Here is a 16637-nt window from a genome sequence, read left to right as displayed (position 1 = left end):
GACCTGTATAAGGTGACATTATGTTAATAACATGATTAAAATAAGCTGGACTGACCCCTAATGGCCAAAACATGACCTTATGCAAATTGTAATGCAGGACAGTACGTGGACATTGTGGCAATAGGCTACTTCTTTTACTAACATATAATAATCCTGCATTGACTTTTAAAATGGTATTTTTTTCCGGAAAATTTTAATTTAGGAAAACGTTCAACCTTCAAGTTCCTCTTTAAGTGCTGGAAAGACACCCTCAAAAAAAAAAAACTAACTGTGAAACTGATGTTCATTGTTCATTGATAGATAAACAATGAATGTTCACGTTTATATTTAATAGAAGACAATAAAATCCATCACTTTTTTTTCCAAGTGCATCTGTCGTGTGAGGGAGCAGACCTTCAAAATAAAAGCGTGAATTGCGTAACACGTCTCAACCGTCATGTGAACCTTCTCACCGGAAGCACCTTTAATTCCGGCGCCGGGTCAAGACTCTTATTTTGACAGCAGCTCTGGAAAAGCTCCGTTTTTGTTGCCTTTGCCGACAGCGCGACAGTGGTGCTGCTGCTGAGCCTCTCGGCAGTTGTGTGTATATGCGTGGATGGTGGACTGTTCCCGGTGGAAAAAAAACCGACCCCCGGGGCCCGCATTAAAATGTTTCATCGCCGCGTGTAAACGGGGGAAACTTCGCGGAGGGGAGAGAGTTTAGAGGCAGGTTTTTTAGAGGAAAAATAGAGGCAGGATGTTGCAAGTTTTAGCTTGTGGCGCCGTAGTTTTCCCCGGTCTCTTCTTCGCCTTTAGGAAAATCCTGCCGTGTGTGTTCAAACACTGGAGCGATGCCGACGTGGTGCTGGTCAGCGAGAGGTAAACTAGCTAAATGCATCCCTTTGTACGACATTTCCTGCCGAAATACGACCTAACACTGCGAGCTAATGTATAGCATTTGACCTTGTTTGGTGGCTAGTAACGTCCCCCCCCCCCCGTCCCCCCCCACCACACACACACACACACACACACACACACACACACATACATTCAGTTAGCTAGCTCATCTTGTTATATCATTTTATGTAACGTGAGCAATTTACGATTCCTGTTGTCTCTATTGGATTACTACCATGTGTATTTTATGTAATTTAATTTCCTATTTTAATGTGTATGAATCGTTATTGCCTTTGTGCTAAATTGGCCCAGTAATCTCCCAAAAAATATTCTTTTACAACCATGATTTGCACATATCACAGCTAAACTATGGTATGGGTCATACCATAGAAGACTGTGCTGTTAGCAGTTGTATCTGTGTTGAAGTGTATTCAATTGGTCTGTTTTTTTTACAGAGAATATCATGCATCAAGTCCGACTAACATGCATGTTTTTTATGGTGGTTCACATGCAATAATAAGCAGTCTGGGACATTACTAAAAACCGTGCATCCCCCAGGGGCTTCGGAAGCGACATTATTTTGTTACACGTGAACAAACCTCGAGCTTGATCCATGTGTCATCATAAATTCTGGGAATGCAACGAGATGTCACATCTGCAGCCTCCTCAGTAACTTTGAGATCAGCTGGCATGGATATGGCAAAAGTATAATAATTAACTGTGTGTGTCAGTGTGACTTGCTCACATGTGCACAGCTCAGTTCAATGCTCATTTGTATGCTGTCACTCTGGCTAATCCTCTGAGCTCCGGTCAGGGTTGAATGCTGAGTTAGCTAGGCTCTGGAAAACACTGAACCCTGCTCCTGAATAATGCTTCTACTAATTTACTAATGCTCATCTAACAGAAAATCTTCCGTACACACCTCAGAGGTTATAACATTGCTTGTTTCGCGACTTAACCAGTCTCTAAAGTGGACTGTATCTGCTCTGCCACAAAGGTCCTCAAGCTCGGATCATGCTAGTGTCTTTGTTTGTGGTGGAACAGTTTCAGTAGATTTCACGTGTACTAAAATACTGTGTGATTTTTATATTCATGTCCCTGTATGGATACTGTGCCTTGTGCAAACCTAATTTTGTTAAATAGATGTGTGTGTGTGTGTGCTCTGCCTTCAAATATTTACAAGTGGTGAAACATAACTGGCAGCACATGTCAGTTAACTGTACCGATAATTTGGAGCTCATGTACGCAATGTAATGTATAGTGTTCCAAGTAACTTTGCTCATATAGTATTTGTTTGTGAGTTAAAGGGACACAGATGTTAGGTAACACTTACATGATACTGTTGGACTTGTGAGAGACTCATTGAAAGAAGAATGATCACAATCAAAACAGGAAAGCCCAAAAGATACAGAGTTAAGGTCCTAAAAACAATGGATGCTACAATTCCAGCAATGCAACGTGATAGCGTCCCCCACGCAACTCTCTCTGCATGCGACCGCATCTTTTAAACCTGCTAAAAAAAAAAAAAAGACTTCTCTGAAGTTTACTATCGGATGAAATAGAAGCACATGTGGGAAGATATTGGAGAGAAAAAAATTCAAAATAGTTAAGGCTGTACTGAATAGTACAACGCGTCATTCAACATTGACTTTCAAATTCTAAATCAACATTCAAATGCTGTGCAGCTTCTTTTTCATCTTGTGTGCCTATTCATTGTGTCTAAACCTGTTTTTCCTGCACATTTAACAGGTAAAGATAAGGCCACACTAATATTAGTGTAATACTATTTGTAGGATGAGACCGCTGAATCTTAAGATTGTTCCAGACTTATGTGATCAAAACATTTCTAATAACTCCAGCGCATTGTAAAAAAATTAACCAGACAGATGTCATTTCCAGAATGCTAAGAATGTACACGGATTACAGTCTGTACAGCCCCAAAAGAAGAGTTTGTTTTTAACTTTCTAGTCATTAACTGACATCTCAAACTATCATCAACCCGAGCTGTACTATGCACGTCTGCCACACAGGGAGGACTTCCCTAAGTGTGTCTGGAAAACGGAGAAGTGGGTAAAGAGTGTCAGCAATGGTAATGTCTGAGCGGACAAAAATGTGTAATGGTACTTAGTTACCACTGGATCTACATGTGATCTCAAAGAGTGCTGACACACAACAACATTCAGCGCTTAGTACAAATAAAAACCTGCATCGATGACCGCTCAACACCAAATATATCAAATCAACTAAAAGGATCTCATATAGATCATGGATATAAAACAGTAGACATTACACTACGTCATAACGTCCGCCATCTTTCCTGTGTACTGTTTACAATCGCCACTAATGGTCGTCGGTTGTTCAACAACTCATTGCTTTACTAAAAGAGACCAGGGAGGCTGGCATCACTCTCCACATGTCCGTATAGAGCACATGAGAGATTCGTTAACATGGATCAACTAAAAATACAAAAAAGTTAGTGAACTAGTTAACTTTTTCGTTACTTGGTACAGACCAGCTCAGAGTTCTAAGTTATTGCTGATTGATAGCTCTCACCAGTATTGATTTGTTCGCTAAACAGATAAGGTATAACAAGCAAACAATGTTAGCTGACGTGGCTCAAAGGTAACGTTTAGTCATGTTAACGTTATAAAAAAGTTATTACATTTTCCCGTTAAGCAGCTGATTCCAAGCCAATCAAGTGTAAAGTAAACATACATGTTAAAGTGCTCCCCTTAACTCCTAAATCCCATTTCATCTTATCTCAAGACAAAACCGACAAGCCAGCTACGTCTACATGAAGAGTGAAGCCCAGGCAGATCCACCCAATAGCAACGTTAACCACATCCTCGACAGCAACCTTGTAACAACCAATCAGCCACTGTATTAGAGGCCGAAGGGTGGCATACATGTTCACCACATCTAAGTAACCTGAAACTGACAGCAAAACTGCAGTCAGTCGTCATATATTAACATCACTTGTTGTAAGCTTACCTCATGCCTTAACACGATTTTCTCCTTTCATTTAAGTAATCCAGTTGGAGAAAAGGAGATTTGTACTTCATCAGTCCGGGTCAAGCTCGCAGTTTTGCAAAATTCCCTTTGATTTTGCCGCCTTATCGGGAAGTTAATGTCCATAACCGATGAGAATAAAAGGCAATGGCGACGAGTCCATCAGGAGTCTAAAACAACTCCTCATCTACTGTTAGCAAGGCTCTTCAACCTCTCTTCTCATCATCAAATCAAACCCCAAATTGCCAGCCTATATGCCTATATGTCTATCAGCCATTCAGAATACCAAAGACAGTTCTTACATATGTTCGTTTTCGCTAACCAATCAATTATTACTTCTCGGTTCCAGCGCACACAGCTGACGATGCTTGATAACGGCTTGACAGCAACTGGCTCCCGATTGGCTAATTGTTAGTCCACTCACTGCGCTTATTCGCTGATTTCTTTTTAATCGAAAAGCCGCTGTTTCATGTCACGATGACAGACGAATCATTCGACCCGAACTCTGTGGAATCAATGGCGATAAAATGGCAGAAAATTGTGAAATCTTTTGGCAATTAGCAGCCGTATCAAGATAATTCTATTGATTGTCTACTTGAAGTGTTTATTTACTCTTACCGAAGTGGTTAAGGAACAATGCAGTTCGTGATGTAGCTGTGTCCAGAGACAGGGTTCCTACTTGCCATGAAATGCACCCTGTTTGCTTCTTCTTTTTTTTTTTTTTTTTGCCTCTGTTGCTTTTCTTTCGCTCTGCTGCAGCACCAATGCAACTCCAGATTACGCAGCCCGTTTGCTGGAGGAGCTAAAGAAACACCACTCATGACCGTCGGACATCGAGCGTGTGACAGAACATGAAAGATCATGTCGTCCGTGTATAACGGGACAGTCGAGAGGGAAGATTTTTGGGTTGTGGTGAAAAGGGAAGCCGAGTTTGTCACCGGCCTGACACAGCGGGAAAGAAAAGACAACATTGCCGAACAAGGCCGCAGAGCATTCTCCCCGTCAACCTCAACCTTTCATCAGCAGAGAGAGCGGGGGTTATTGGCGGACACACAATGAATGAGTTGTGTAAAATCTGGGTCTTGTGATCGAGTATGCGACCATGGAGCCTTAGAGGGCAGCGAGGCGTGGGGATAAAATGTGTGCGTGTGTGTTTCTAGGGATAGAGTTCGTGGGGGATCGAGAGAGAGAGTCCAGTTAGTCATTTCCAGCTCAGGCCTGTGGTTTTGTAGTTGCCGGTCACGTGGCATTTGTTGCCTTGCCGGTGTCATGGCCACATTCCCGTGGAGATTGGTGCGAGTTAACGGCAGGTTCAAGCAGGAAACACAAACACACCTTTTGTTTTCCTACTCTTGCCATTTGCAACACACAATTGTGAAAGAAGAGAAAGAAAGCACCTTTTATTGGCCCTGTAAAACTGGTCATTACTTACAGCAGGACTAAAAGTATTTTCTCGCGCTTAGGGGATTTCACAGGTCCTCTTGGTTCTTAACGAGACCTGAGTCGTGCTGGGTCCAAATGATATTCACTTTAATCAGATCTCAGTCGGGTCCCAGTTATACTGACCAGGGTCTTGGGCTTTGTGACAATATGTGCAATACTCGAGTGGACTACGACTGTCATGGATTCAAACTATTTGTGCATTATTTCCATGACGGTGTGTCGTAGCCACGAGGGCCGTCTTGAGCTGAACTGCATTTTTGGGAAGTTGAAATGCAGAGTTATCTTTAGATGCTCCCTCATTTCACTACAAAAACCAAGATAAGGTGGCAGCTGGCTGGAGGCAGATTGCCTGACAAAGTCTCCTACTTGCTGTTGGGCCCATTTCTAGTAAATATCACAACACAAAACGTGTTTTCTGTTTCAGTGGTTACGTCTCCAGTATGATTGTATGTGGTTTGTTTACATGGCGTAACGTAGCATTTGCCGTCAGGACACGGCATCTCTCTCTGTGGCCAAGTTTTCTGCCATCATTACGGTTGTTGTTTAGTTATCCGTCGTTCAGCTCGACCAAACGCTTACAATTCATTTTCAATTAATAGAAAGTGACGTTGTGTGACCCTTATCTGGCGATGCCTTCAGTGCACGCGAGATAAACAGCTGCAGTAGTGCTTTTTCTTCACAATCGAACATTAATTATAATCGGATGTGTGTTTTTCTTCTTTCTTTACAAGTCTTATATACATCGAACTTTTCACGAGGTAACCCGTGTTTGTCTCCAGTCTTTGCTGTAGGTGGGGATGAGTAGAGGCCGACTGTCTATTATGGCCGCAGCGAGTGTTGGGGAATGAATTACATGTTTTCTGATTTCAAAGCGGCTTACTGTCAGTGCTGCCAAGTTGGAGAAGAGCCAGGGAGAAAGCTTGTCTGAGGAAAAGCGGCCATTCATAGTTTGAACAAATTGGTGATATAATCCAACGTTCTGTTTAAAATGGACAGCATTCTCGTTTTTTGCCGCAGAACATTAGTCAGTACGTTTTTTTTTTTTACTGTCAAATTTACTATTCAACACATCTCATAAGTTAATGACGTGTGTGTGTGTGTGTGTGTGTGTGCGTGTGTGCGTGTGTGTGTGCGTGTGTGTGTGCGTGCGCGCGTGCGTCTGTGCTTGTGTCTTAGGCCACCTCACACAGTGGCACTTCAAATAGAGCTGTACCAAGTTCTCCTATGTCACAGGTCTGTTTATAGACGAGGAAAGTCGAGGCCAAGCGCTGCTAATCCCACGATGTTACACTGAACTTGTAGGTCTGACTACTTGTGTAGTAAGTGACACTGAAGGGGACACTTACTCTAAACTTGACCCAGATTCATCAGGTTTTACCCAGGCGGCAAACCTCCGCTTCTGAAAAGTGAAGCCAATGCGGAAGTTAATTAAGAGTAAAAGAGAAGATTAAGCAGGGTGTCCTTTAGGGCGTCGCTGCTTTGTGATTGACAGGTTGCCACCGCAGCGTTTTCCGGTGTCCGTGTTATTGTTTTTAGAATTTTAAACTCTCACACAGTTTTTTCAGTTCATGAAAGTAAATTGTAACATTTTGGGCGCCAAAAAATGTCATTCAGAGTTTGGTTGTACTTGGCTCCACCCTCTTGTGTCACTTTTGGTGGCAAAAAAAACAAGATGGCAATGGGCAAAATACTAAACTCAAGGCTTTAAAAACAGTCCAGTCCAAACCAGTGGGTGACATCATGTTGTCCATGTCTTATATACAGTTTTTGAGGCTGTACTTTGGGGTAGCGGTGCTATGAGCTACATGCTAATGTCAGCTTGCTAACCGGCTCAAAAAGACTAATGCTAACATGTTGATGTTTAGCAGGCATAATGTGGACCATCTTATTGTGTTAGCATGCTAACACTGGACCGACAGACCCACATTGCTATCATGTCTAAAAACCAAATATGCTTTCGTGTTCTACTTGCAGCTGTGGTGTGATTAATAACTGGTGTATTTGACTCTTTCTCTCCTGTGTCTCTTTCTCAGACTGGTGTCCTCCATCCATGCTGTCATGGCCACCACGGTAGGAGTCATCGTCGTGTCATCATGCCGGGAGAGCGTCATCAACGACAGGTCAGACGTCACCTCGTCGATCCCCGTCATTAAATACGTGCTTACCTATACACTTCTGAATCCCGCTGACTTCCCAATCTCTACTCAATCATTGCACATAGCCCCTCCGCCCACCCAAGGAGCGTTGCAGAGTAGAGGAAAGACGGGTGAAGTGAAGAAGATTTGTTCTGTATCGGTTACAGACTGGCTTAGTAGTGAACGAAGTGCTAACGGATTTGATGTTTTGTGTTTTTTGGCTGCGCTAGACCCGTTTGCAGGAGGCGATGTAATGTAGCCCCGGTGTGTTTCAGGGAAGTGAGCACTGCGCTCACACTCTGTTTAAATAATAGCTTTCATAATTGTTACATTGTTTTGTCAGGAACCGGTCAAATGTATGTACCTTAGGAGGCAACTTGTCCTTATATTTGCTCTTGGTGTTCTTCACGACTGTTTTAGAAAAAGACAACAGGACGAACCAGCTTTAAAAGTGTAAATGAGTGCATTGAGGCGGATGTGAGGAGTGGTTCATGTGGAGGCCAAACGTCGTCATCTTTTTTTGGCCAAGCTCCACCTACACGTCAGCAAGTTAGCACAGCGTTAGCCTCCCAGCGTATTTTTTTGGGGGGGGGGGGGGGAGAAGTGTGATGCTAAGCTAATGCTAGTGTAATAATCCTACTGAGTGAAACGGCCGTACTCGGGCCGCTGATCCCCCCTCCCCCCCTCCTCCCCCCCCTCCCCCCCCCCCCCCTCCCTCCCTCCTCACCCACAGGGCTTAATTCCTCCACAGCGCTGCTCAGTTCTGCCGTCCTGTAACGTGCACGCGGCCCGGAGCTTAAGAGACACATGCTCCAGAGTCAGACCCATGAATACTCACAATCTGTCACTTTATTTAGCCTCCATTGCCTCTGTGGCAGTAACGTCCAATACCGAGGTTTGGATTTTTATACAGCTGAATAATTAGGGTCCATGTCCATATGTTGAATGTGTTCGTGTGGCGCATATTCTGTCCCATGCTAACACGGGGGTGATTTTGGTATCCATCCTTGTGTTAGCATCGTTACTGAGAGGCTAAATCGACCAGTACCCAGTGTCACCAAAAGTTGGAATAAACGTTTAAAGGGAAATTCATTATTATAATTCATTCGGTTGTTTATAACAACTTGGGCCCTTGTTTTGCCCATTTTTGTCCATCATTCTTGTCAGTTATCGGTCAAACCCGAGCCACAACTTTACTTCTTCATTTGGATCAGGTCACGGATGCTCTGATCAATCGATCAATCGGCCACCAATCGTTATCGGCTCATATTTTGATTGGATCAGAGGTACAGATCTGATAACTCATCGATTCTCAATTGAAGAGTTTTCAATATTAATTTGCCTGCTTTTCAGCCTGCTTTTTGTATTTAGCCGTTTCTCACACTTACCAGGCCTGCCGGCGTGGAACTCTCCAGGGTGCGTCCTGTCTGAACAGCTCAATTGGTTAACGCCTTTGACCTATATACCGACATGTTTAGCTGGTTAAACATGTTCTCGTTGGTTAACCAATTCACATTTAACCATTGCCACCCGTAGCTGGTATGCACATATATTTAGAAGAATGTTTTGTTTTTAGTGTTCATATGCCACATATTCGACCGAGTGGTTTGTTGTGCCTTACTGCTCTTAATCTCTATTCACTGGCCTTAAGAGCTGAAGAGCCCAGTGAGAGGTCAGAGGTCAGTAGCTCAGCTCTGCCCTGCAGCTTTACTCTGTGCTGTCCACATAATTAACCATCACTGTAACCCCGGTGCTCATTAGAGGGCTGCAGCCATCCGAGCTGTTTATTATACTGTACTTGCATAAGACTGCCTTAAAGCCTTTGGTATGCTTATGTGACGGAGACGAGGCAGAAAGGTTAAATGAGTTTCTGTGTGTTACCTTTAATGATACTCGAGGTTGTTCAGTGTGTGCAGTCTGCTCTAATACTGCTGAATCATTAACTCGTCAATGACTGGGATGGGGGATTCGGCCTGCTAACCTTTTTGTAAGACGGTTCTGGTCACAATAGAAAATCATCGTTTGGTTTGACCCAACGGATCTTCAGCTATTGCAAACATAGCGAATCCGTAGAAAACTGAGACAGAAGCATGAATTAAGATGTTTTTTTGTTTTTTTTTCTTCCTCAGGCACTGGCTGACCACCTACTTCATCATCTGGTACGGTGCGCCCTACATGACGTACGACATCTTCGCCATGTACCTCAGTCACTACCACCGCTTCCGCGTCAAAGGCCACGAGGACTACAAGCGGCATTCACTGAAGACCGTGAACTCCTTCGTTCACAGAGAGTTCCTGCTGGTGTTGCATCACATTGCCCTGCTCACTATCCTGCTGCCTGGCACACTGGTGAGGAGGGGAGGGAGGGAGGGGGGGGGGGGGGGGGAGAGATTGAGGCAGCATTGATGAGGCCTTGTTGTCAGTAGTCAATACAAGATAAATTGCAGATATCTCTCTCTTCTAGATGAATTACTCAAATTCTCCGGCTTCTGTCTCCTACTGGTGCTGATGACGTTCTACATTGCATCAAAGAGAGTTGTGAGAAGTCATGTGTTCTCTCGGTACTGTCCGCTGCCGGTAATGCGTCATTAGTTCGTGCTGTAATGCAGTGCGTTGTTTTCAAATCAATCCTGGCTTTGAGCTGCATTATCTCCTAATGATTGCTTAAGTGGCAACAATAAAACAGACTTGATGCTCACTGTTATGCATTACCTATCAAGTCATTTTCAAGTACATGAGTGTTCAAACATGCTAATCCAACCGGTTCAGAAAACATCTATTATCTCACTGTGCATTACTGCACATGTGCAGATCATCTCAACAACAGTTAGTACACACGCTGCTTGTAGCTCTTATATTCTTGGCCTTTAGAAAGAAATTTAGACAATCAAGTGACACTAAAACGGTTCAAATTAAATGACTAGTGGTTGACAGTAAAGGCCTCTGTGTACGTATGAACCAAAGTACTTCTATGTAAAACCAATTTTACATATTACCTAAACCAACAATGAAACACTCGCGGCATGCAGCAGTTTGTCAGGTATTCAGAGGCGTGAAAGTAGGCGGGGTTTGAACTTCTCCCTCTTTTTTATTTTTTTATTTGTCCTTATTTTTCATATCCGCATCAAGACTGTGAATGCTTTTAAGGAAGGATTGTCTGAAAGCACGCACCGTTATCCCCGTTTGAACAGTTAATCGTGGATTACACGAATGAGCCAGTATCTATTTTATGACTGAATCTAAAGTGTTGGTCTAATTCTAACCATGGAGTTGCCTGGTTTCTGCAGTAGAGTGGAGTACTGAACTGATTTACTGTGTGGTCCATTTACAGTACAACTCAGTTCAAAGGAATATCTGCTGTTCAGGCTTCGAGGTGTTAAATGGCAGGAAAGGGAAGAGAACTGTAATGCACCAGTAATTACTTTCCTAAAACAATTAGCAACAAATAACTATTGTTTCATTTTGCATCCTTGAATTGTAAGTGTTGTAAAGAGACAGAGGCATTAAGAATAGACAGGAAGTGAGAATGAAGGGTGCAGGTTGTTGTTTTTTTGGTGTGATACAAGCGTTGGTGGATTGTCGGAGGAAAGAAAAGGGCGCCAGGCAAAGATCTCAATGATAAATGATTAGAATGAATAAACATGCAGTCGGTTGTTAAGCGTGGGCGAAGGAGGAAGCATGTAACTGAGAAGGAGCGGCACTGTGGACCGGGATTACTTGCAGGGCAGGTTTTAAACGGCAGATTGGAAACCCACTGAACTGTTTAACCCGCGTGCACTGTGAGCACAGTTTGAGCAGCAAAGCATGCAAAGGGAGTTCATAATGGAGCTCCATCTTCTGATGATTTCAGCGTTGGCCGGAAGAGAAGCCAAAGAAAAGTGTAACACCCCCCCCCTCTCCAAGTAGTACCCAGGTTAGCAGGCCAGGTGCAGTGGAAACCCGGCCCTCTTGTTTGCAGCGGCAATATGAGATCAAATTACCCTCCATTATTCATCCTCTCTTTTCTCTAAACTCACCCCCTCCCTCCCTCTGATCCTCCTCCTGTTCCCTCGCCCGTCAGCTTTATGATCGTCATGCAGCAAGCCCGATCCAGGACACTTCAGTGCGTTATGTTTGGAGAACTTGTGCGGTTCATTTCAGAAATACTGTCACTCTGATGTTAGAAGTTATCGTAAAAGTTAGAATTAGCAATTGGCCTTTTTTTTTTTTTTTTTAACAGCAGACATTTGGACACGGCTTTAGTTATTAACATTAAATGATGGCTGCGTTCCATTTAGGTGTGTCAGTTTAAGGGTCCAGGTATTGTGCATGCTCACCTGTAGCCTGGCCTACTGGGATACCTGAAGGGAACACAGCCATTATCAACGTTTACCGTCGGGCATCAGATCAGGACGCCTTGTGAAGGTTTTCTGTGAGCGTCCAATAGGAGGAGACCTGTAGGCAGACGCACCAACCTGCTCGTTGTATTTTAGACGTACACTCACACGGGGGTTTAATGATGGCTACATCGACATCTATCTTTTTACAGGTGGGCGGTGTGCAGCGATGCATGAGATAGATTTTATGTTCCTGTCAACCTTTTAGCTCGTGGCTAACCGTGATTCTCGTGTTTGTAAATGCATCCTAATTTGCACACAGGCAAATGTATGGAGTTTAAATACATTCTTGGGACAGACGGTAAGCATTAGACGCCAGCGACCACAAATGCACCTTTTGTTCTTGGTGGTTGTATGTGAACTAGTTGAGGGGACCGGGAGATAAGTAGAGTGAGTTTAGAAGTTGTTTACTTCAGTAAATGGTAAGAGTACTGTATTCAAAACTCTACGTGAATAAAATAAAGTATTATCAATTTCAATTCAATTTATAGCCCAAAATCACAAATTTTCCGATGACATCCGATGTCAACAAGGACAACAAAATGTGCTTAAAGTATTAAGGTATTGTTGACTCAGGTCAGACATGTCTCGCATTACAATTATAGGATTAAGACTGAAACTGTCCACGTTGAAGTTGTGGTAGAATCCCACATCTGCCTTTGCGGTTGTGGCATTGTACCAAAAAAACCGTGGCGATTGTGATACAAATATCCGGTAAAGGATTTTACTCTGGGTGTGTGAATCCACCTCAATCTAATTAAGGATTGAAACATGCTCGGTACGTCTGTATGTGGAGTCGAGTACAGGACACACAGTCATTCTTGCTAGAGACTACCACTTTTGAAAGTACTATTTGGAAAATAAAGAAAAATATTCACGTTTTCTTGGAGTTTCTAGCATGGAGCTCATCAGACTAGGCTCGCCAAAGTCTGCATTTCTGCACCACAAACATTAAAGTTCTCCTCGAAATTTTAATTTGTTTGGAGGACACAAGTGGAGTTCTCCATTGTGAACCGGCCTCGTGTTTATTGTCTGGCGATCCTCCTCACCGCGCAAAGTTGGGAAATGTCACACAGCCACGTGAAGTTTACAAGGTATTTTGTGTTTTAGTGGTTACCAGTGACAAATAACATAAAGGATGTCGTCCCAGCATACACCAGGACATTATGTTCTATTTTCACTGTGGATGAGACTTCTCCTTGAGTGAGACTTGGTCAAACACAACAACAAAAATACCAGCTCAAGCAAAAGGTAAATAATATTTTTTGTTGTTTTTCTCTGGGATGCCTTCCATGATGTTGTCAGACACTGATACAAACAACCTGAGCCAAAAACAAGCACTTTATGTGGATGCTCAAAAGGAATGGCCTGATTACATTGCTGCCGGCTGTAGCGCCGTTGCTCAACACTGGACCAATTTCAAAAGAGTTGTTGTCCTTGTTAGAAAAACATTGGAAAATAGGGTTGAAAAATACAGAACGTACCTTTTTAAATCTGGAACATTATTGTGCACCGCACCGCTCCACTCCGTTATCATTTTCCATCCATTACAGATACCCAAACAAACGACCAGAGAGGCAAGCAGAGCCCTTTTGTTTTTAGCTTTATTCCTGTGACGTCCGTCAAGGTGCTGCTGTCTGCTGATAATTAAAGCGAGGCTCGTCCAACCGGTCCTGCTATAACAGACCCACTAACATCCTCTCTCAGCAGATATTACACGGACATTATTTAGAATATTATATTTATAACTATCAGTCCAAATCTTTCACAATCAACCTTGAGAAACGCGTGTGTTTTAAAGCCCGGTAATGTCTTTTGAAGCCTCTCTCAGCACATTTCCACTGAGACAGTTTCAGAAATTTCAAAATGTTTTATTATTTTTTTTCCTCCATGCTCATGTTTGTTTGCTCACCGTGTGTGTGTGTGTTCTTGTTTGTCTGTTCCTCAGTTCGGCAGAGGCGATCAGGGGGATTTCTTCGTCGGCTGCTTGTTTCTGACGGAGCTCAGCACACCCTTCGTCTCCCTGGGGAAGATATTTATTCAGGTGAGACGGCGCGTACACCTGTGCACTCAACAGACTGGGAAGTCTTACACCTGTCATGTAAAGCCAAAGGTTTTTGAGAAAGTGGAGAATAAACATTTTTGAGATTGGCCACCATGACTTTGTCAGACAGGTCCACTAGCATACAGCCATATTGGGCAATCATTTGCTGAATAAGCAGCGATTGTACAACCATAGCTTAGCAAATACAACCACACATCAGGCCTCAAGCGTTGGATTTTTCTACAATAAGAGTGAGACTTTCCAAAAAACAAAACACAAGTCAAAGTAGAAGAAATGGAATTAAATGTTGTCAACAAGCTGTCGGCGATACTGTTGTCCGTCACCTCAGATTTAGTTATGGTCACAATGCAAATTATAGAGATGCAACAGTGGCATTTGAAACCGTCGATCACAAAGATATGAACGAAGCGGAATCTAAAATCGATGCCTCTGCCCGAGCAAAAGAAAGTCGTTCATGCTCGTTTCTTCTTTAGTTCCCGCTCAGGTGATGTGCAGCGTCTTGCATCATCAAAAAAACCTGAGTGTCTCCATTTCAATTGGGCTGTAGCTTGTCACTGTACCATCAATAATTAAGGTGCACGGCTCACCAAAAAAAAGAGAGAAAGAAAACCACTTCAGTCAGTGGCATTGAGCTAAGGAGCCACGACACTGTTTACTCTCCCTGCCTCTCAACCCATCGACGGCGGTTAAAGCCGTCACTGGTTCCACCCTTACAGCGAGCATTACATCCTGCTCGCTGACGAGCACATGCGTACCGTGCACGTAATCTAAGAATAGAGGAGCCCGACTGTGTTTCCCAGTGAGATCGGTGGTGATCAGGTCTTTGCTGACATCTGGTGTCGGCAGAGTAAAAGAGAAAAAGCAAAGCTCCACTGCTCCTCTCCGTCTTCATAACCGCGGCCCTCTTTTCCTGCTCTCAACGCCAGCTAGCTATGACCCACGAGCTAGCAGAAAGGGTTTTTCCGCTCCCCAAATCACAGCTGATTGGATAAAGTCATTCGTAAGCCCCCGAGTTCAGGATGAGTCATCAAAAATATTTTACAACATATATTTGACAGAAACCAAGAGATACCTGAACAATTAACACAGGGAAACATAGCTTAGCACAGCATAACTTCAAATCCCACGTTAACGTGTTCTCATCCCCCACAACCTCTTTCCGTCCCTCCCCTCTTTTGTTTTTTGTCTCCCCCACCAGCTCAGCCTCCAGGAATGCTGGCTGCACAAGGCCAATGGCGGTATGGTACTTCTCACCTTCCTTCTGTTCCGCATCGCCGTCTTCCCCTACATGTACTGGGTGTACGGCCGCCACTACGGCATCCCGCTCTACAGCGTGCCCTTCCACCTGCCGCTGTCCATCAACCTGGGCAACCTGTGCATCCTGGCGCCGCAGGTCTACTGGTTCGTCCTTCTTTGCCGAAAGGGCTACCGTCTCTACCGGCGCAGCCGCATGCCAGACTCGCCTCCCGCGTCCACCGTCACTGACAATTCTAAGGATGATTGATATCCGGTTCACGTTTTTGCCCGCTCAAGCCGCACACTCAGCTACTAACGCAACTACTTCTGCAAAAGGCACTAGTTTGACTTAACACATCTCAAACCCCACCATTGTACTGTAGTACACCAGGACTGCCTGCTCTTGTCTCACAACTCCTGGGCATTTTTTGTTTCGCACACTTTAAAAATCCTCTGTTACAAAAATCTGCAGCCTAAAGTGGACCTCTCCACCGATACAGCTCTATTACTGAAGTTTGATGATTTGCGATTTTTATTTTTGCGGGGGAAGGGGGGGATTTTGGCTCTTGCCTGGATCTTGTTGAAGTGCTACACACTGCGTCTGTCAACATGTACAACACTGAAGAAAGGGTCGTTTTTGCTTCACTGAGAGAGAATCCGTGGAGTAAAAAAAAAAAAAGAAAAGCACCAGAAAGCGAAGAAGAAGCTTCCAAGAGAGAGAGAGACATTATCCTTTCCCTTACTCCTACTGTGTTTACAGCCTCTGCTGACTTTGAAGGTCTGTTACAGTGTTTGTGCTACGGCAGGTTGTATTTATTGGAATGATTATTTTTTGCTGGACAGTTGCGTTTCCTTTGCCCATCCATCCACCGATCACACCGACGGGTTAGGAATGGCTGCGGGTGGGGGATGCATATTCAGGCAGTATTAGCAGGCAAATACATGTCACCTCATTCACTTTTGAGAGCTGGAAACAGCTGACACCCCGGTTAATGTGACTTTTCACTTCTTATCATTTTTACTTTGTAGCGTCCCATAGAGCATATTACAGTGGCATTGATCCCATTTCCCCCACTGTGACATCACTTTTACGTCCGTGGCTCACTTATTTTCCAGAAGCCATTCCCCCCCCCCCCCCCCCCCAACACAGCAGGGTGCTAGCTCTGTATGCATGGTGTGTACCCCCCCTCCTCCCCCCTCCTGGGTTTAATGCTGCACTCATGTTCTTGGGAATACTTCCACTTCCATTTTAGGAAAGCTTTTCAGGAATTCGGTTCGGCAATAATCTCCGACGTGGGAGTTGGAGAATGGTGGCACCAACAAAGGGATTACCTCAGTTGTGGAAACCATTCTTCATTTTCACAAAGTTTCATTTTTCATGATATGCATGGCATTAAACAAGTCCGTGCTGGATTTATTCTTTTTTAGGATGATACGACAAAGTTCAGTTCAAGACCTCAAGTGAATCACCTCTGGAAGAAAAAATAAAACAGACTG

General features: G+C 43.8%; 1 protein-coding gene across 1 annotated transcript; it reads left to right on the top strand.

Annotated features, from left to right (window-relative positions):
* Nucleotides 1–578: 578 nt before the first annotated feature.
* Nucleotides 579–15824, top strand: tlcd3a (TLC domain containing 3A). Its single transcript, XM_079283108.1, has 5 exons — nt 579–858; nt 7362–7448; nt 9593–9812; nt 13788–13883; nt 15103–15824. Exons 1-5 carry the CDS (start codon nt 737–739, stop codon nt 15406–15408), a joined length of 831 nt encoding a protein of 276 aa, XP_079139234.1. The 5' UTR covers nt 579–736; the 3' UTR covers nt 15409–15824.
* Nucleotides 15825–16637: the final 813 nt, after the last annotated feature.

This window comes from Melanostigma gelatinosum (genome assembly GCF_949748355.1).
Source record: "Melanostigma gelatinosum genome assembly, chromosome: 14".
Taxonomy (NCBI): domain Eukaryota; kingdom Metazoa; phylum Chordata; class Actinopteri; order Perciformes; family Zoarcidae; genus Melanostigma; species Melanostigma gelatinosum.
Note: the sequence above shows the minus strand (reverse complement) of the source record. Positions and strands in the feature narration are given on the sequence as shown.

Excerpts from the sequence above, each read along its gene's own strand:
- tlcd3a (XM_079283108.1), top strand. The coding sequence starts at position 737 with ATGTTGCAAGTTTTAGCTTGTGGCGCCGTAGTTTTCCCCGGTCTCTTC. Across the intron at positions 7,449-9,592 it reads GAGAGCGTCATCAACGACAG|GCACTGGCTGACCACCTACT; the intron begins GTCAGACGTCAC and ends TTTCTTCCTCAG. Across the intron at positions 9,813-13,787 it reads TCCTGCTGCCTGGCACACTG|TTCGGCAGAGGCGATCAGGG; the intron begins GTGAGGAGGGGA and ends TCTGTTCCTCAG.